Source organism: Notechis scutatus, chromosome 2 (assembly GCF_049901735.1).
Source record: "Notechis scutatus isolate UNSWTSFEM ecotype Mainland chromosome 2, rNotScu1.2, whole genome shotgun sequence".
NCBI classification, from domain to species: domain Eukaryota; kingdom Metazoa; phylum Chordata; class Lepidosauria; order Squamata; family Elapidae; genus Notechis; species Notechis scutatus.
In genome coordinates this window covers 27,504,928-27,525,623 of record NC_142010.1, presented here as the reverse complement: position 1 = coordinate 27,525,623, position 20,696 = coordinate 27,504,928, and the positions used below count along the sequence as shown (strand labels likewise).

General features: G+C 41.2%; 2 protein-coding genes across 2 annotated transcripts in view; one reads left to right on the top strand and one right to left on the bottom strand.

Moving 5' to 3' along the window:
* Nucleotides 1-20,696, top strand: part of LOC113432072 (vomeronasal type-2 receptor 26-like) — a 492,433-nt gene that overhangs the window by 390,316 nt on the left and 81,421 nt on the right. The window lies entirely within an intron of this gene.
* On the bottom strand, nucleotides 443-20,093 carry LOC113425997 (vomeronasal type-2 receptor 26-like). Its single transcript, XM_087952856.1, has 6 exons — nucleotides 19,789-20,093; nucleotides 18,098-18,389; nucleotides 15,194-16,003; nucleotides 10,698-10,913; nucleotides 6,488-6,614; nucleotides 443-3,643 (listed from the first exon to the last, which is right to left on the bottom strand). The coding sequence occupies exons 1-6, from the start codon at nucleotides 19,992-19,994 to the stop codon at nucleotides 2,748-2,750; spliced, it is 2,547 nt and encodes an 848-aa protein (XP_087808982.1). The 5' UTR covers nucleotides 19,995-20,093; the 3' UTR covers nucleotides 443-2,747.

The following is a 20,696-nucleotide window of genomic DNA, read 5'->3' as shown; positions in this document are numbered from 1 at the left end:
CTAGCACTAAGACAACAACTCAAGCAATATGATTAGGATAATGGCCATGAGAAGTCACAGATGGGGTCCAAAAGTTTGGAAAGGAGCCACTGAGTGAGACTGGAGAAAGTTGTCTAAGAAGATATGTTTATGCATTGCAAACCAATGTCAAGAGAAACTGTCAGCATGTGTGCAAACCAGTGGTGGGATTCAATTTTTTTTTACTACTGGTTCTGTGGGTGTGGCTTGGTGGGCGTGGCATGGCTTGGTGGGCGTGGCAGGGGAAGGATACTGTAAAATCTCCATTCCCACCCACTCTTGGGGGAAGGTTACCACTGGTTCTCCGAACTACTCAAAATTTCCGCTACCGGTTCTCCAGAACTGGTCAGAACCTGCTGAATCCCACCTCTGGTGCAAACTATCAATGTTCCAACTAACAAACTCCAAAGCAATACAACAGGCATTTTCTCAAAGTTCCATTTTATTGTCATGTTGACACATCTGGTAGAACCCAAATCTGAGAGTTCTGGGTTTTCCTTTCCCAAAAGAAAACCAAAGATCTATCCACTGCAGCCACCAGTCCATCACATGGCCCAATCAAAACGTTGTCCCAACTGGAGACCTTCCTCCAGACATTCCCCTCCAGGTGCAGGGTAACATGTCCTTGACTCTATGAAAGAGTCTAATCTTCTGCCTTTCTCTGTCAGCCTCGGACTGCCAGACGGCTAGCATCCTGTCAGTGCGTAAGAGAGTTGAGGGCTGTTTGGAAACTGAAACAGTATTTGCTGTGTGAGGAAGAAGGAGACAGCAAGGAGCCTGGGCATGGCTTAGATCAACTGTTCTGTACTAAAGCTGCTTGGTGCTGTGAAACTAAAACTGAAACTGAAACTCCTCTCCTCTGCTTGTGTTTTGCATTTGGAACAGATTTCTTTTCAGCTGGGAAGGGGGAGTAGAACTCCTCAGAGCATGTTAATGATAATATACAAAATACTAATGCTTTGATAATCATTTCAAAAAATCCTTTCTTAGTAAGCACCTAGAAGCCAAGAGAAACATACATGCCAAATTTCAAGTTTGTAGGCTTTACGGTTCTGGAGATTTTGTGATGATGCGTGAGTGGTATTTTGCTTTTATATATATAGATGGACTGATTGATTAAATATGTGTTATCAAAGCAGTGCCAACTCATTGCGAGCACATGTCAGCAGAGATTCTCAGTCATCCAGGTCATAGTTGTCTCAAAGGTGCTTTTTTTTCTTCTTCAAAAGGCAACCAGACTTGAGGAAGAAGAAAACATTTTGCTTTTCATTCAAGAAGCTTCATCAGTTCTGATGGCAGGAAGGGGAGGATGGAAGAATAGGTACTGACAAGTAAGACTGGATGTTGAGAGGATAGAAGGATAGTGTAGTGGTGGTGGTGGGGAAATGAAAGGATTGTACTTCTTTGCAGTCATCTAGTCATTAGCACTCTCTCTGAGAGCTGTTGAGGGTACTCAGGATCTTTGCAAGCAACAAATAAAACCTCTCCAGGAAACAAAAGTGACTTCATGTTTTTCACACTTAGGAATGTTGCAACAAACAAAACCCCATCCAGGATACACCTGGCCCTTCAGGGCTCTGAGTGGTGCCCTCATTGCTTCTGTAATGAAATCCCACTACCGTCTTTCTATTCCTCTCCTTTTCCCCATCTTTCCTAATTCTATGAGTTCCTCAATAGAGTTGGCTCTTCACATAATGTACTCCAAAATATGATGGAACCTGATCATCTCTGCCTTGAATGTGGGTTGATTTTTCTATGATCCATTTCTTGGTTGTCTTGACTGCCCATGGTGTTTTAAAATGGACACCTAATATCAAAAACGTCATCAAAAAAGCACAACAATGTTCTTTCTGCGCCAACTCAGAAAGCTCAAACAGCCCAAGGAGCTGCTGATCCAGTTCTACAGGGGAATTATTGAGTCTGTCATCTGCACCTCTATAACTGTCTGGTTTGGTTCTGCAACCCAACAGGACAGACACAGACATCAGAGAGTAATTAGGATTGCAGAAAAAACAGTTACTGCCAAACTGTCTTCCATCGAGGACCTGTATACTGCATGAATCAAAAAGAGGGCTGTGAAAATATTTACAGACCCCTCACATCCCGGACATAAACTCCTACCCTCAAAACTGTTTCAATTCCTACATTCAAAACGACGCTATAGAGCACTGTGCAACAGAACAACTAGACACAAGGACAGTTTTTCCCCGAACACCATCACTCTGCTAAACAACTAACTTCCACAACACTGTCCAATTATTTACTAAGTCTGCACTACTATTACTGTTAATCTTCCTTGGACACACAAGGAATTTGTCTTGGTGCAAATGCTCTCAGTGTACATAAAAGAAAAGATACATTCGTCAAGAGTCAAGAATCATAAGGTACAGCACTTAATGATAGTCATAGGGCTACAATAAGCAATCAAATCATACTAGGAAACAGTAAGGATATAAATCATAATGATACAAGCGACAAAGTAACAGCCATACAGTCACAAGTGGGAGGGGATGGTTGATAAGGAGTGATGAGAGTAAATAGTTTGATATGTTGATCACATATCTTGGGACCATATAGTAGTTGTAAAATTAATGACCAGTCATAAGTTTAAAGTTTTTCAGCAACATCATAACTTGGAAACTCACTAAATTCACTAAACAAAGAGGTTGGTAAGTAAGTTCTATCTGTATTTTTTTTTAACATATTTGTCCAAACCTCACCTTTCTACCTTATTTTGACATCAAGTGTTCTTTTGTATTCAGATCTGGTCTTAGAAAAATAATGAAACACTTGGGGATGAAAATGCAGCTCAGAAGTCCTGCATTGGAGGCCAAAATGGAGAAGACCTGCACAGCCACCATGTATTTCCCTTTGGTGCTCAGGTAGGTGGGCACAAAGGACACCCAAACACTGCAGAAGACCAGCATGCTGAAGGTGATCAGCTTCGCTTCGTTGAAGGCCCCTGGCAGATTTCTTGCTAGGAAAGCCACTATGAAGCAGATGGCAGCAAGGAAGCCCATGTAGCCAAGGGCACCATAAAACATGGTGACAGAGCCTTCATTGCACTGTAGAATGATTTCTCCAGATAGTGAATGCATGTCTGACTCAGGGAAGGGGGTAAAAGCACCCAACCAGATGCTGCAGAGAACAACTTGAGGACCAGAGCATGAAAGGATAATGGAGTTGGCCAAACTCTTTCCCAGCCATCTCTGCACTTGATTCCCTGGTTTTGTGGCCCAGAAGACCAGCACCACTGTGATTGCTTTGGCCAAGACTGAAGAAATAGCAGTAGAAAAAACAAGGCTGAAGATTGTTTGTCGAAGAAGGCAGGTGGCACTCCTTGGACGGCCAATGAACAAGAAGGAGGTGAAGAAGGAAAGCAGGAGACAAACAAGAAGGATATAAGACAAATCCCGATTGTTTGCTTTGACTATGGGAGTTTCTTGGAATTTAAAGAAGATTCCCAAGACAAAGCATGTGACTAAAGAGAGGAACAAAGCAATGGAAGTTAAGATGATCCCCAATTTTTCTTGATAGAATAGGAAAGTCTTAATCTTAGGGATACAATGAGTTTGGTTGTTGTTTGGATGTTGGTCTGCTGGACATTTGCTGCATTCTTCTGTGTCTGAAAAAGGGCAAGCATAACAATTATCTTAAAGGTTGTTCTTTTGTATAATCAGTGGTGGGATTCTACATTTTTTCCTATCAGTTCTATGAGAGCGTGTTTCACGCATGCCTGACTGAAAAATTGCCCTCTGTGTTAGTGCTAGTGAGGTGAGCTGTTTTTAGCTCAGCTGAGGTGCGGCAATCCGCTCTGCTATGCGAAGCAGCTGAGCTAAAAAACAAGGGAATATAGGACAGGAAAGGGCAGGTGCAGGTGGGGAGGGCCAGCCAGAGGTGGTATTTGCCGGTTCTCCGAACTACTCAACATTTCTGCTACTGGTATGCCAGAACCAGTCCAAACCAGCTGAATACCACCTCTGTGTATAATGCTAATAAAAAGCTGCCAGAAATGTATGTTTCTTACTCCATGAGCAAATAAAAAAGCAAGTTGCACATTTTTAAGATTCCACTACCAATTAATCCAGGCTGTGCGGGAACACAAGGCTTTGCCACCCACATGGCCCACAGGAACACAAGGCTTGCATCACTTGCATTGCAAACAACACAAGGTAGTGAGGGCGGGGAGGGGGGACTTGCCCCATTTGCCCCATGTACCTGGCCTGGCCACCAGGCTGCTTCTTTCCACTTCTTTCTTCTTCTGCTTTTGGCTGCATGCAAGGAAAGCAGCAAAAGTCTTTCTCTCCCTCAAACTCTGCCATAAATGTGTTTCTGGGACCTTGCAAGGCATCCTGTTCCAAAAGTCTGTGCCAGCAAAGACTCATTTCTGGTGGAGTTTGGGGGAGAGAAAGAAAGACTTCTGCTGCTTCTGCTGCTTTCCTTGCATGAAGCCAAATGTCTCCCCCCCCCCCCAGAGCTGGAGACGGTATCCTGCAATCCCAAATAAAAAATGATTGATTGGTAGGAAAATGGGACAGGAAATTTTCCTGCAGACTTTTTTGGGGGGATTTTCCCAGGGTCTCTGGTCTGCAGGATTTAAAATTATGAGTTTGGTGGTCCCTGAGGTCCAAAAGATTGGCGACCCCTAAACTGGAGGAATGTAGTGAAGAATAGAGCAAAGTTGCTCAAGGATGCTCCTTCCCAAGCAAGACAGTAACTAATTGAAGATAGATGGTTGCAACCTGATTCAATAGGGAGCCTTGGCCTATGTTTTCCCATTGGAAACTACTGATCTGGTGAATCCTGCTTGTGCAAAGATACCCTGAAATTCTGACCTTGGAAAGTTGCTGACAAACTGAGCTTCACTTCCTGAACTTCAGACTGGATTTTTGACTATTAATGTTAGTATCTTTAATATTACTATTAAAGATAGTAAAGATTTAAAAGGTGCAATTAAAACTCAGATGTGCTTAGGAAAAACGAACAGCTGAAGAAAAAAGATGGCAGAAGAAGTGATTTTCTGATCACTCCTTACTGAAAATTACACTCTTTATGATCCCATCTTCTCTGTAGGATCACAACCATCCAAAGGTTGTCTTGGGTCCTTCCTAATCTCTCCTTCAAAAACAGGGAGCAAACCCACCAAATAAGCGGCTTTGGTGGTGGAATCAGCTGTTTGTCAGTGGGAGAAAAAGAGCTGCCCACCACTTGGTATGCCATCTTGGAAGAAATCACTTCTGCCCATTTCTGTTGAAATTCTCCCAGCAAACTTTCTTTCCAAGAGACCCTTTTATGATTTACTTCAAGGGTGGGATTCTACCGGTTCAGCCCGGTTTGGCTGAAGTGATAGCTCTGAAGATCATCTGGGAGCAAATCGGTTCACTCTGAAGATCAGCTGCTGGGCCTGGCTCCATACTGTCTTTTTATTTCCTGCTTTTGATCCTGAGCTGCATCGCGCGGCATAGTGGATTGCCGTGCATCAGCTGTTGAAGAGACAGGGAGAGTGCAGGAGTTTAGGAGGAGGTCAATAGGAAAACCTCTGCACATGTGCAAAGCACGCCCACCAAGCCACGCCCACCAAAGCGGTGGTAAACCAATTTCAATCCCACCATTGATTTACCTTATTTTCCTCATCTGCTGTTTACTTACTCAATCTTGATTAAGCTGTTGTTCTCACCTAGCAACTACATTTGTGGGAGTTTGAATATTGAAACAGGAAAGGGCCATCAAGGCACCTGACAGGGACTGAAGAAAAGGAGGTAATTCCTGCCACACTGAGCTCAAGGTAATTTTAGGACTTTCTGAAGCACTTCTTTTCCTAAGAGTTTTCAGACTTTAATACCACTAGAGGAAGGCTCTTCAAACTTGGCAAGTTTAAGACGTCTGGACTTCAACTCCCAGAATTCCTGAGCTAACATGACTGGAGGAGGAATTCTGGGAGTTAAAGTCCACAAGTCTTAAAGCTGTCAAGTTTGAAGACCCCTGCACTAGAGCAAGAAGGCCTAACTCAGTTCTTTCTAATCACATATCTCTTCCTCCCCCAGTGTCAGGCAATAATCCATGTCATCATGCTCTGCAATTTGTAACTTTTAAGAGAAATGGGGTGAATAGCAATTTGAAATAATGAAAGGTGTGATAAAAATGAAGGATATGAAAGGGCATCTCCCTAGTAATCCTAAACCATCAATGATCCCCTATCTGTTAATATTCTGCTCCCAGTTTAACCTTCAAGGTCATGTCTTAACACTCACTAGGCAAATGTGTGTGTGTGTGTGTGTGGTACTTAGGTTTCTTCGGGTACCCGAAGAAACCTAAATACCATACATATAAATACCCACGAAAACATAAGAAAACACACACACACACATATTAGAAAGGTATAAATTGCTAAACTGCCTATCAAAATTAAAAATGTTGGGGTAAGTGGTTTTCCCAGAAAGGTTTGCCCATTTCCTGTGGTGCCACCCACCTTCCATGGTGGAGATGGTTCCTTCTGCACAAGAATGACAGTCATAGCAGCAGATGGGCATCCCTTCCTGAGGCACCTTCATGAATCCAGGACGACAGCTTTCCACACACCTGGAAGGAGGCAGGGGCTGAAAAAGGAAGTCCATCCAGAAAACGAGTTATACTTTAATTTCCAGAAAAGGGGAGAAAGGAACCAGGTGGATGATACCCAGTTCAAGGTTTAGCTTTGCAAAATGGAACCCTATATAAAGAGATAAACAATCTGCTTATTGCATGTTGTTTCCCTTTCCTTCCATTTTTAATTTAGGTTCTACATTTACATATTAAATTGCTCGAGGTAAAGTTTAATGGATGTTATTTCCCCTTTGGGGAATGAACCCAAACCATCCCTGTCTTAGATCTTCTTACTTTAACAGAAGGCTAGTGAATTTAGTCCCTTAAATCAATTGTCTCCAACTTTTCAGGCTTTGTGGACTGACGGTGATAGCAGGGATTGAGGGAGAAGGAATGGTTCTCCACAAGCAGCAAGCAAGTAGACTTGTGTGTTGTGTCCAATTTGGGTCTGATACTGGTGCCGCAAGGCCAGACACGAGGTTTTGTCTCCTTTTATTGAAGCACTCCATGAAAAGGGGTCCTGGACAAAATGCCAAGGAACCCTGAACCATAGAATTAAGAAAGCTCTATACATTTTCACTAAAGCAGAAGGCAGGATAAGGTGGGATATATATGAAAAATATCACCTAATAAACATTTTAGTCATGATCTAACCATTATTCCGTTAGTCTCTAGCCATCCCTCGGTGGCGCAGTGTTAGAATGCAGTATTACAGGCTACTTCTGCTGCAGCCAGCTGCCTGCAATTTGGCAGATCGAATCCCACCAGGCTCAAGGTTGACTTAGCCTTCCATCCTTCCGAGGTGGGTAAAATGAGGACCCAGATTGTTGGGGGAAATATGCTGACTCTGTAAATTGCTTAAAGAGGGCTGTAAAGCATTGGAAAATGGTATATAAGTCTAAGTGCTATTGCTTTCCCTATTCCTGGATCTTAGTGTCAGGGTTCTAATGGACGCCCTAATTAAACCATGAGCTCTGAGCCAATAGCAGGCCAGGAATACTTTACAAGTTGACACTTAGCTAATGAGTACTTCAGGTTATCTAATACACATTCTATTTGCTCCAGGCACCTCTATTCCTAACTTCTAGCTGAGGTCTGCAAGATGCCTAGCTCTTTGTTACTTTTATCATCTTTCTAACCACCCAGAATTGTTACAGGCTTTACACGTGCATATTCCCTGTGAATAAGCAGATAAACCCAGGCTTTCATCATAATCGTAGTTGTGTTGATCAGGTGCTGAACCTAACAGGACATATTGAGGCTGGTTTTCAGCAAGGCTTAAAAACCACAGCTGTGTTCATCGACTTTACTGTAGCATATGATACCATGTGGAAGAAGATATGCTAGGCTTTGACCTTCCTCGCCAGCATTGGTCAACTCTGAACAGGATCCATACCCAACATGGTGTCTGCCAGGAAGGCTTGTCTCTACCCCTCAGTGTGACTGTGGTGCTCCTGGACAAAATGTCCACCACATTGTGTCTAAATGTCCATCAAGAGCTTAAGATAAAGGTAAAGGTTCCCCTCGCACATATGTGCTAGTTGTTTCAGGCTCTAGTGGGTGGTGCTCATCTCCGTTACAAAGCTGAAGAGCCAGCGCTGTCTGAAGACATCTTCGTGGTCATGTGGCTGGCATGATTAAATGCCGAAGGTGCACAGAATGCTGTTACCTTCCCACCAAAGTGGTCCCTATTTTTCTATTTGCATTTTTACATGCTTTTGAACTGCTAGGTTGGCAGAAGTTGGGACAAGTAACAGGAGCTCACTCCGTTATATGGTGTTAGGGATTCGAACCGCTGAACTGCCATCCTTTCTGATCAACAATTTCAGCGTCTTAGCCACTGAGCTACCGCATCCCTTTTTTATAAACTGAGCCACCGTGTCCCTTTTTAATGAACTACTATAAGTCCATGTATTTGCCATACGCTAAATAAATAAATGATCTTAAATAGACTCTGGAGGATGGTAGAGGACAGGAAGGCCTGGAGGAACATTGTCCATGGGATCGCGATGGGTTGGACATGACTTTGCAACTAACAACAAAAAATAAATAAATAAACATGAATTAGCATTCTTCATTCTTGCCACACAGTCTGCACAATTACAGGCTTCCTGGTATCCTTTCAAGGGCATGCCATAACCTTGTTTGTTTTAGCAAACAGCCTATCACATGTGCTCAACTACCCACCACTTAAGTGGCCTGGTTCTGAATGTGCTGTGGCACAGTACTGGGCTCCACCCCAGAAGTTGGTGACCTCTGTCTTAAATGGTTAAGGATATATTTTTGGTGTCTAATCCAAACAGCCCAACACAATGGTCAGATATGGGAATTTCCGTTTATACCCTACAATGAACATCTGTACATTTGTGGAGCGGCAGAGGTAGAAGACCTGGCTCACATCCTATTTGATCATTGACTGTATAAGAGGGTGAGAGATAGGTACCTTTGTCTATATACCAAATGAATGACCTATCGGGATCCCCATATCAAAACAACTTACCTTATGTGCGGCCAGAATCTGAAAATAACATTTAACACAGCAGAGGTACTTAAGCAAAATGGTTCAGCTGAGATCTCCATATGTGGAACTGATTGGGGTAGATTGCAGGGGTGGCATTGAAATATAATTTTATCATACCTTACTGTATTCTATTCCAATTTCATTTTAGACAGTATTTTATTCCAATTTCATTTTAAGTGGTATTTTATCCAATTACATTTTAAATTGCTTTTATCAAATTTTAGTACTAATTTGTTTCTGGAACTTTGCACTTTGATATGGCCCAAGGGCTAATCAATAAACAAAGAAAGGTGTGATATGTAAAATTACATATTAAGGATTATGCCTGTGAAAATGAGAAACGTAAGTAACACCATATTTATCCTATCAATGACCTATGATAATGGCCGCGATGGTGAACCACAAGTGGCACACAGAGCCATTTCTATGGGCACACGAGCCCCAGCCAAACTTACCAGCACTGTGCATGCGCGCGCCTCCCAGCTGATTTTCGGCTCGTTTGAGGCCTTTTTCGCCCTCCTGGAGGCTTGAGGAAAGCCTCTGCAGCCTTTGGAGGCTGAAAAATGGGCACATTTCGGAACTTCTGGTATTTCCGGAAGGTCCGTTTTTCGGCCTCCCAAGACTGCAGAGGCTTTCTTCAAGCCTCCGGGAAGGCGAAAAAGGCCTCAAACAGGCCAAAAATCAGCCGGGAGGCAGATAAGGGGATGGGGTGGGGGTTTTGCACTTGCATGTGCAGGGGGAGTGCATTGCATGGTGGGTGCTGGTGCGCGCACGCTTTCGGAACACCACAACAAAAACGTTTGCCATCACTGACCTATGGCAATATTACTGGAATATTACTGAATATTAAGTAATGATTATATAAATCACAAAAACAAGGTTGTTTTGTACTTAGGAATATGTAAAATTTCAAATTTCTGGCTGGAATATGTAAAATGTCAAACTTCTGGTGAGTACATGTGTAAAATCTCTAGCAGGTCACCCTAACCTGGCAGAACACTGTATAATGTGTTATTGTATTATATGCTAAAATTAAGAAATGCCAATGTTAATACCAGCATCCTAAAATAGACAATCTGCCAAACAGGATAGGATATGCCATAAGAGCTGGAAATGAGATAAGTGAGTGGACAGTGGTTACTGGAAAATTACCCAGTAGATCTAGGGAATTACCCAGAGAAACAGGATAAGGTGATGTTAACAGAATCTTGTATGCAGAAGTGTCATCACTTGAGACTTTCAAGAAGAGATTGGACTGCCATTTGTCAGAAATGGTGTAGGGTCTCCCGCTTGGGCTGCGGGTTGGACTAGATGACTTACAAGGTCCCTTCCAACTCTGATTATCTGATTAAAAGTCTCCAACATGCCTTTGGAAGGGGTCTCCTGTCTCACTCATTTGAGGGAGAAGGGATCCCGGCCTTTGCAAATGCTAAATAAACAAGCTTTTATTGTTCCTGGTCTTCTGTTGCTTTTTCTTTTTGACTATTATCACAAAAGGTATACAATCAAAGAATGTGATGCCTCTATTGGAGAATAACAGAGGACACAGAAGGATTCAAATGAAGACATTCCCCACCTTGTTCAGCTTATCCATCTCTGCCACGCCCTGTGGCTTGACCATAAACTTGAAATCCAGGGATCCCTGTTTTTCTAGGCTGCCAAACATCACACTGGTAAATGACCCATTGTGAAACAGCCAAGTGACAATGTCCAGGTCAGCTGTCAGGTCTCCCTTCTCATCCAGATTCATTCCATCTATAGATTTATTATAAAACTCAAGAAAAGGATGAAGCTGGAAGGGAAGCCAGAAATGGAAATGTTTGAGCATGATAGCCAGACTTCTATGGCAAGACCCTTTTGTTTGTAAGATGCAAGAGGAATGAAGGATTCATTGACGAGGCTTTTCCAGAAATGATTTATCATAATCCTTAAACAACTGCTATTATATACATTACTATTACATACGAACTAGTATGGTCTTGTGCAGGGGTGTCAAACTCAAGGCACAGGGCCCAGATCTGGCCCACGGGTGTTTGTGGCCTGAAAAGGACCGTTTAGGTAACCAAACATGGCTACTAATATGAAAATGGCCGCCTGGTGATAAGCAATAAGGGCTGGCAAATTTCTTTCTTTCTTTTTTTAAAACAAGTTTTATTAATTTTTCAGAAACAAACAAATCATCATTCACCATTACATACTTGAACCTTTTTCCATTATAAATTTAACAAGTCAGATAAAACCTATAATTCTATTTTAAACCATTTCCATATAAGCATACAAAAACCTCTTATCCAGTTTCTCTTCACTTCTCTTTATTCTTATTCAATTTCATTATTATTATTTCATCTATTTCTTTCTGACTTGGTTACCATTATTCTCATTCTATATTTCTGCAAGGTTTTATTAATTCTCCCAGAAACATAAACACAGAACACACAAGACATTAAAAAAAAAAAAAGATCTTTTAGGAAAGTAACTTGGCCCCAGATATCTCTCTCTTCATGGACTTCAATTATATTCATGCTCATCTTACATGTCATTACTTATTTTGTTTACCATTCTAAGTCTTCTATATTAGCTTCTCCACACATTTCACTCTTGCTTAATTCTATCTTAATTAATCCATCTTAATTTGAGTCATTATATTTGTATCTTTTGTCCATTCTTTATTGTCCCTTTGTCTCGTTCCTTATAATAAAAAAAAGAATTTCTCCTGAAATCACTAATCAGAGTATGATGCCTTTCTATCTCCCCCCTAAATTAATCAAATTAACATTTAAAATAACACCAAATACCCAATCCGATTCTGCTTGGTACATTCTATCTAAATAGTAAATCCAAAATAATTAGATACATAGTTAAGCAGTAGATCTAAATATTGAATCTTATAACATTCCCATTGCCTTTTCCAAAAACAAATGCTATAATAAAAATTTTATAATAACATCAATACCATAATCTTATTAAACTCTTTAATTAAAACTCAATATTCTAAACCTTCCCTTTAATATTATTAAATTTTAAAATAAATCATTACTAAACATTTCAACATTTTGATCTCTTATCAACTCTTAAACCATTTTAGTTTTCTATTTCTAATACAATGCTACGATATCATCTTATGTACCTTGCAAAATCTTTTTTGAAGAATTTATACTTTACCCTTTATCCCTAAAAAAGATTCCTTTTTCCCATCTAGTTTCAAAACTTTGTGGCTTTTCTCCACCTTTTTCCTTCCTTTCTTCCCCACCAAACCTTTCTACCCCACCTTCTTCTAGCCTCTGCCTTACTGGCTTCCCTTCTCTGTTGTGTTCCTTTTTCCTTTTGTTTACTATCATTATATTGATTTTGCACCTTATTTTTCCCCTTCTTAAGTATTTTTTTAAATCTTAAGTCCTTCATTTCTCTTCCTTTCCCTCTTCCTTCTTTCTTGGTTAAATTCTGAAATTCATTAAAAATGGCTTCTTCCTCTCCTTCCTCTTCTTCTGCTGTCTTCATCTGTTGTAATGTTTGTTGATAGTTAGCAAGCGCCATTTCTAAGAAAAGGAAGGCTTCTTTCAAACCATCTTTACCATCTTTTTTTGTTTGCTCATATTCTTTTCTCAGTTCCTCAACAGAAAAAGCCATTATAAATCTTTTCTTTTCTCTTCCCCTTCTTTCTTCTTGCAGCAACCAAGATATTTAAAAAAAATATAAAACAGTCCCAAAGTTATCAATCAGTCCAAGCCAAGGCAAAGTTCTCACTTTCTCTTCCTGGGGTAGTACCAATCAGAAAAAAAAGAAAGTCCAAATCTGTTTCTTAAAGTCTTATTGCAATATATTTCAGTCTTCAAATCCTTAAGGCATCTCCTCCAACAAAATCTTAGCATACAAATATTTTTTTTAGTCCTCTCCCTTCTCACTTATCACTTAAAGCCAGTTTTTGCCTAAAAAAAATAAGTTTCTTAATATCCACTTATTAATTCCGTAGAGAAGGAGAGTAAGCTTTCCTTTCAGCACCACCAAATTGCCGCTTATTTTCTCTTCTAGAAAGCCATAATTTCCAGGAATTTTGTTAAATATATCTCAGAGTCCCAGGAACCAAAAAAACTTTCTCTTTTCAAAAGCTTTCTCCACTTCCTCCTGCGCATTCTTACCCGGCTGCCAGCTTCTTTGTGGCGGCCATTACGGACCCGCTGCACCTGCCTTGGGAAAAGGTGGTTCTGCCGGCTGGGAAGGGGGTCTGCAACACCCCCAAACCTCACTCCGGATCCCCCTTGTCTTCAGCCACCCCTGCAGGGCAGCCTTAGCTCCAGACCCGTCCGGGTTGGAGCACCAAAAATGGCTAGCGCAGCAGGGATCGCGCTGTATCGCGAATCCCTGCCGCTCGCGAAGCCGACAAACCGGAAGGGGTGTCAAACTCAAGGCACAGGGCTCAGATCTGGCCCACGGGTGTTTGTGGCCTGAAAAGGACCGTTTAGGTAACCAAACATGGCTACTAATATGAAAATGGCCGCCTGGTGATAAGCAATAAGGGCTGGCAAATTTCATATTAATAACCATGTTTGGTTACCTAAACGGTCCTTTTCAGAGTCACAAGCAATAAAAATGTTAACAAAACACTAGCATCGGCCTTAGTAATTGCAACACGTATGCCACTGGATATGAATCAGTTAATCTGTTTTCATAGTCATTGTAAGCATGCATTGTAAGAATGCAAGAAATTCACAGTCCCCATCCAACAGCACCAAATTGCAAAAAGCATATGCTTTTCACTTAAAAACCACCAGTACTTATTTAAATATAACAATATCTGCATAGCAGTTAGCATAAAATATCATAAAATCAATGGCGTATCCAAAAAATGTCATAAACCGTAAACCGTAAAGCGTGCAGGACTTTTTCACACAGCTGTAGATCTGGCCTATGGGGCCATTCTGGAAATAGGAAAAGACGGCCTGTGGTGCCTCTGCCAGCCAAAATAGAGTTCTCCTGAGCTCTGTTTTAGCTGGCATAGGGTTGGCAGGAGGCCGTTGCAGCCGAATACAGAGCTCGGGAGCTCGTTTTCACTGGCAAAATGTTTGGTCCACCACACACGCCCCCAATATGAATGATGTTGAGCTGGCCACAACCACCTTGCCCCCCCTCCCCCAAGGTCAAACACATCCCTGATGCAGCCCTCAATGAAATCGAGTTTGACACCCCTGGTCTAGTGGTTAAGCCACCAGGCATAGAAATCAGGAGACTGTGCCTCTGTCTGAATCTGTCAAGAGGATGGTGGGAGGTTTGTATGTTCAGGCTTACAAGATTCTTTTAATGTAGCCTTACAATAAAATCAAAATAGTTCATAGAGCACTGCACATCAGAACTAGACACAAGGACAGTTTTACACCTGAACTCCATCACTCTGCTAAACAAATAATTCCCTCAACATTGTTCAACTATTACAAAGTCTGCACTACTATTACTATTAACCTTCTCATCACTCCTTATCACCCGTCCCCTCCCACTTGTGACTGTATGACTGTAACTTTGTCACGTGTATCCTTACGATTTATATTGACTGTTTTCTAGTATGATTGGATTGCTTATTGTACCCTATGACTATCATTGTTGTACCTTATGATTCTTAACTGTTGACTCTTTTATGTATACTGAGAGTATTTGCATCAAGACAAATTCGTTGTGTGCCCGAACACATTTGGCCAATAAAGAATTCTATTCTATTCTATTCTATTCTATTCTATTCTATTCTATTCTATTCTATTCTATTCTATTCTATTCTATTCTATTCTATTCTATTCTATTCTATTCTACTCTATTCTACTCTACTCTACTCTACTCTACTGTACTCTATTCTAAATAGTTCATAAGGTTTGTTTTCTGTCTGATCTAGCTAGGAAGGCTGACATAACAAAACTCCATTACTACCTCTTCAAAAAGGTGACTGGACAATTGGAATTCAATTCATTTATTTATTTTTATTCAGAATAAATGATTCCCCCCCCCCCGCCCAGAATAATTGCCAATTTCTTACAAATACAAAACAGGTTCTCAGGGGCAGGAAAGAAACATGTAACAGAAAACAAATACCTGCCAAGCCTTTGGCCATGGAGTTTCCAAGCTCTTACCACCTCCCATCTTTGTCCGCTTGGATCTGGACATATAGGATGCATGTAAGGCCCAGGCCACAGCCCAGATGGCCTTGTAATTGAAAAGGTTCTCTAAATACCGGATCCAATCCATCTCCTCCTGGGATGGAGGCTGCAGTTCTCTTTCTTTGCATCGTCTCCAGACTTTCACAGAAAAGGCATTCTTGGTGTAGGAGCACAGAAAGGATTTCTCTGCAAAATGTCTCATGGAAAAATAAAACTGCCTATAATCACCATCCTTGGACATTTGATTCGTCTTCAAAAGAAAAGAAATAATGTTATGAAGGAATCGAAAAGGGAACTTCTGCTCTGTGAAATAAACCTTTAAATCGCAGAGGAATGTTGTTATCAAGACTTTTCCTGCAACAACTCCCTTAATGTTTTCATGGGCCAGGTATAGGATGGCTATTCCTATGCTGATCGAATCAACCTCTGCAGCATACAAGAAAACATTCACTCCTCTCCAGTTGTGATACAGGGGAAAATAGAGAGAGAAATGAAAAACACTTTTCGAAAAGGTATGTGATATAACCGGACAAATGCCATTTCTGATCATCATGGAAGTCAATGTTATGATGAATTTCTGCCCCTGGTCACTGTCCGGAGCAATCAGGCCAACCAAAGTCCACTTGAAATGGAGGAGAAGTTTGACTGTCCCTGAATACTGGAATCCTTCAGCAGGGAGCATTGGGTAGAAGAAAGGAAACCCAGTTTTATCCATCAGAATCTGGGAAACAAAATTGTAACTAATCTAAAAAAATAAGGAAAAGGGGTTATTTTACCCAAGAGGGCTAAAACATAAGGACACAATTCTAATTGTTGGAAGTTAAAACCCACCCCTCTCCTAGGAAAATGAAATGTGTTAGGATATTTCCTAAAAAGGCAGAGTATTTCCCCTAAAAGAGAAGTAGAAACTCAGAGAGGCAGAAACTCAGCCCCCTCCCACCTTTGTTAATGGGCTATTAAGGCTTGGGCCAGTCTATTCTATATAACACAGATCTACCTCCTTCAGGCAGAGCCATTTCATTGCCCTTCATTGCACCACCCACCAAGTTTCAACCAAACGTAGCACACAGACAGCCTAAAAGCTAGCTATGACCTCTGGCAGCAACCAGTCAGGATACTCTTCCTGTGCCACAGCCAGAGAGGGTATAAAGCCAGAGAGGGTATAAAACCCAGGGACTCTCAGCACCTCTTCCCTTTTCTTTGCCCAAGAGCTCCAAGGCATATGATTCTGTCCACCATTAAACCATCTTTCCAAACAGCCTCCATGTTTCCAGTGTCTTTCTTCCCCACTTGGAACTGAACCCAGAAGGATATTTTTTCCAATACAGATAACCTCAGATGTGACCCCTGCATAGCCCTATGGGAGTCTGAAAGCAACCAATAGAATACATGCCCTTGCCACAGGAACAGGAAGCTCAAGGGCAAGGCCCAAGAGAGGGTATAAATAACACTCTCCACTCTGGGTGTTCAGCTGCCCAGGACCTGAAACCCATGTGGTCCTGTCCACCATTAAACCATCTTTCCAAACAGCCTCCATGTTTCCAGTGTCTTTTCCCCCACTTGGAACTGAACCCAGAAGGATATTTCTTCCAATATAATGAACGGTGAATTCCCCTCCTTGCAGTTGAGACTTCTCTACTCACTCATTGCTTCATGCACTGCTTCTTTCCCAATTTGCTACTTGAGAGGTGATTTCTTTTAATCACAGAAGATGTCAAATCTAGACTGGGACCACAGAGAAAGGGGATATATTTGTTTCCCCCCACCCTCCCTTTGGATAACCCAAACTATCATCTCAATAATAAATATCTGATTTTCATTTATAAGAGAGGTCCTCTAATTGAAAACTGCCTGATTGAAAGTAATCTGAAAAGGGAGGAAAAAGTGGTATTTTATCTGAGACTCATGAAAGGTAAAATACCAATTCTGTCCCAGAAGGATCTCTGATCAAAAGCTCCACAATTAAAATATATCTTTTCAACTTCTGGTGGTGACATGGTGTCATGGCGGCATAGGGGAACAATGCTCCATTCCCAATGCCAAATTTCATGCTATCGGTGGCCTCCTGAGGCAAAGCCCGGTCCTGGGGGGACTGACAATAAAGAGGCAAAACCTTTGGAAACGATGTGGAGAGATGCAATCTCCCCTGCGTTAAGAAGGGACCCTCAAATCCAATGCAGAAAAAGCCAGCCTTTATGGCGGACCCGGAGGCTTGACGTCCCGTTTCAAAGAAGAAGGAAGCAGAGAGTAAGAACAGTGTGATAGCGGCAGTGTGAGCAGAAAAGAATATCAAGTTCCAAACATTGGCTTTTGGTGGAGATTGATCCGGAGGAGCAACAAGAAAGCAGAGTGAGTCTCCAAGTGGTGAATTGGCAGCAACTTGAAGGGGAGGGAGGAATAGTAAGAGGGCAGAGTACAGAGCCAGCTACAGAGCTACGGAGAAGTGAAGAAGGGAAGATTGAACTGAAAAGCATTGGAAAGTGCTCCGAGAGACTGGGAGAGAACTATATGTCTTGAACTGAAGTGTTAGTGTTCTGTGCTCCAATGGAGAAAGAGAAGAAAGACAACAAGAAGAAAAGAGTGTAGGAGAGTGTGCAAATATTGCAGGACTGCCATCTTGAAGACAAGAGAACAGCTGACTGTCAGTTCTATAGTAAGATCAATAGTATAAAGGAAAGTTTATAACAGAATATTTAAACCTCCTTTTGTAATTTTGGACATTATAGGTATAGATATAGTAGACTCTAGATAAATCCCACTTATTTTAGAATATATACTTTATTTTCAATAAAAGTTATTTATAGTTTAAAAAAAACATATCTTCTCAGCAAAGACTCACCTGTGGCATTTTGTAGGTGCCCAACATGGATGATATCTGGATGGAGAAGTCAGTCTCAGCCCCTTCCAGAACAGCCACTGTGTTTCTCTGCCTCCCACAACTGTAGTTGGGGACATTGGCCTCCCCGTCTGAGAGCAGATCCAGCAAAGCATCCGAAGTCTTTCCTACATTGAAATAATTTTCATAGACATTGTAACCCAGAGTGATGTTGGGTAAGAGATGGGAATCCTGGTTGATCTCCTGAATAGCAAAAAGGAAGGATAGAATTTTCCAGTATTGTGCTGCTTTTATCCTGCAATGATAATTTATTGAACATATGGTAATCAGTGAAAAAAATGCTAATTTGATCTCTTTCCCCCCCAAACTACTTCTAATCTGCCTAAGCCCAGGAATTCTTCTCAATGGATTAGAGCAATGCAGTAAGTCAGAAACAATAAAACACTGTAAACTACATTAATAAAATATAGTGATATTTCAAAAGTACTATACAAGTATGTGACAGCTCTGCAGGTTTTGAACATTCGATGCATATTTGGATGGATTGAGTCATCTGTCATAAAGAAGGCTAAGGATATCCCCAGAGCCCAAGCCCAGGGGTTGGACTAGAAGACCTCCAAGGTCCCTTCCAACTCCTATCCTATCCTATCCTATCCTATCCTATCCTATCCTATCCTATCCTATCCCATCCCATCCCATCCCATCCCATCCCATCCCATCCCATTCCATTCCATTCTTATACTTAATTTTTAGTTTAATTTATTGCCTCTCCTCCTCTGAATCAGTATCCAGAAATCTCATTTATTTAATGGAACTCTGAGATTCTTTCAATTTATATTTGTTTTAACATTCTCAGCAATTTAGATCTAAAGGAATCTATTTATTAGCTTTGGCTTATTCTTGAGGTGGTCAGTATCTTTGTAGTTAAAGTCTGTAGTTCAGACAGACTTTAAATATCCTCTCTTTTTCTCTCCAGTTAAGTTCTCCAGGTTTTAATGTTAGAGCTGCTTGGTCTATTTTTCCATACTAAATATCAAATCATTAAGTACATACAAGGGACACAAACCTACACACACACACACACACACACACACACACACACACCATATACACACACACAGAGTCAGGAGCTGTGATCCTTAACCAAGCTAAAAATTTATTGGTTCCTGCACATTTGTATTTTGATGTCCGCTATCAAAGGTCTTTGACCGGAAACATACTTTTCATTTAATTCATTATAGGATTAAGGTTCAAACTGGGCATTAGGAGACATGGAAACTCAGTGAAATAATAAATACTGATCTGGAATTCTTTCATGTTATCTATGAACCTACAAACAACAAACAGAAGAGGAAGGCTATTGACATTTCAGTGCATGGAAAAAAAACCCATAGCATTCCTACTTTTTTTGTGTTATATATTGATCCTTTGTGGCAGAAGAGAGGGATAGAAAGAAATACATCCCCCCTCCTCCCTATTGTCAGTCCAGCTCTGTCAAGGAAAGTGGCTGTTTGTTTTTCAAAGTTGAGGGGGAAAAAAGATGCTTGCTCTATGTACTTGAAATTTTCAAAAGAAGCTACTCAACTGCAGGGTTTAAAATGGAGCCACAAACACGATATGAATGAATGCTCGCTGGAACTGTTGAAATAAGGCAGAAATAGCCTTTCTCTGGCAGTACAGGAAGCTAAACTTACTCATAAACTGGAGTCACAGGAGATTTTTTGAAACTTAATCTTTCAAACAAAGCCTGAGTTGCAGAGATGATGCCACCAATGGAAAGCTCTCCAGGTTTGTAATGATTCTTTGGGTCCACCTCATCCCTCTGTAGAGTCAGGGGACATTTGGCTTTGAGCAACCCCCTGACTCCCTGGGCACACAGAAGCAGCAGAAGCAACAACATGACACACTCTTTATGGAGCCTACAACCTGCTGAGTGAATTGAACAAAGAGTGGGAAGGGGAGGTGGGAAGGAGGCATTCTTATTTTAGACAGAATTCAGCCAAGACTCCATTTCTAAAGCAAAGAGGAGAAAAAACAAACTCTCCTTAAATACCTCCCCAGATCCTTTCCCCTTTTGGTTTATGCACTCAAGTATTTCCAATGCCATGGCATCAGCCCAAGAGGTTTTTGTGAAATCAAGGTGAAAATATATTATTGGCAAGTTTGTGCCAAATCTTCTCAAAGGTTGCAGAAAAGTCTTTAGAGAGTTAACAACAAGACAACCATTAAATCACTATAATTTGCATAATAGTCAAGAGGAAAGAAGTCACAGACGGTGTCTAAATGTCTATGAAGATTTTGAATCATCCAGATCTTGTCCCATACGCAATTTTTCAAAAGGCAACTGGACTTTGGAAGGACCCCCAAATGATGCACCAGATATATTTAAAAAAAACCTGCAACCTTATTCTCAACTAAAGTTGACCAATTCCTAGTTTTACGTGACCCCAACATGCAGTTGCCTTTTGAAAAAACGGTTTAGGGATGGTGTCTAAATTTTGGAGATGAGCCACTGAGTGAGACTGTCCTTTATTTCCTGTTTTTTCAACCTCAGCTACTTTACACAGCACAGCTGATTGCTGTGCGCACCTTGTGTTACACA

Bases quoted from the DNA above. Each gene is read 5' to 3' on its own strand.
- LOC113425997 (XM_087952856.1), bottom strand. From the start codon at position 19,994: ATGTTGTTGCTTCTGCTGCTTCTGTGTGCCCAGGGAGTCAGGGGGTTG. The intron at 16,004-18,097 runs GTGAGTCTTTGC...TTATTTTTTTAG, and splicing joins GCACCTACAAAATGCCACAG to ATTAGTTACAATTTTGTTTC. The intron at 3,644-6,487 runs GTGGGTGGCACC...GCCCTTTTTCAG, and splicing joins AACCATCTCCACCATGGAAG to ACACAGAAGAATGCAGCAAA.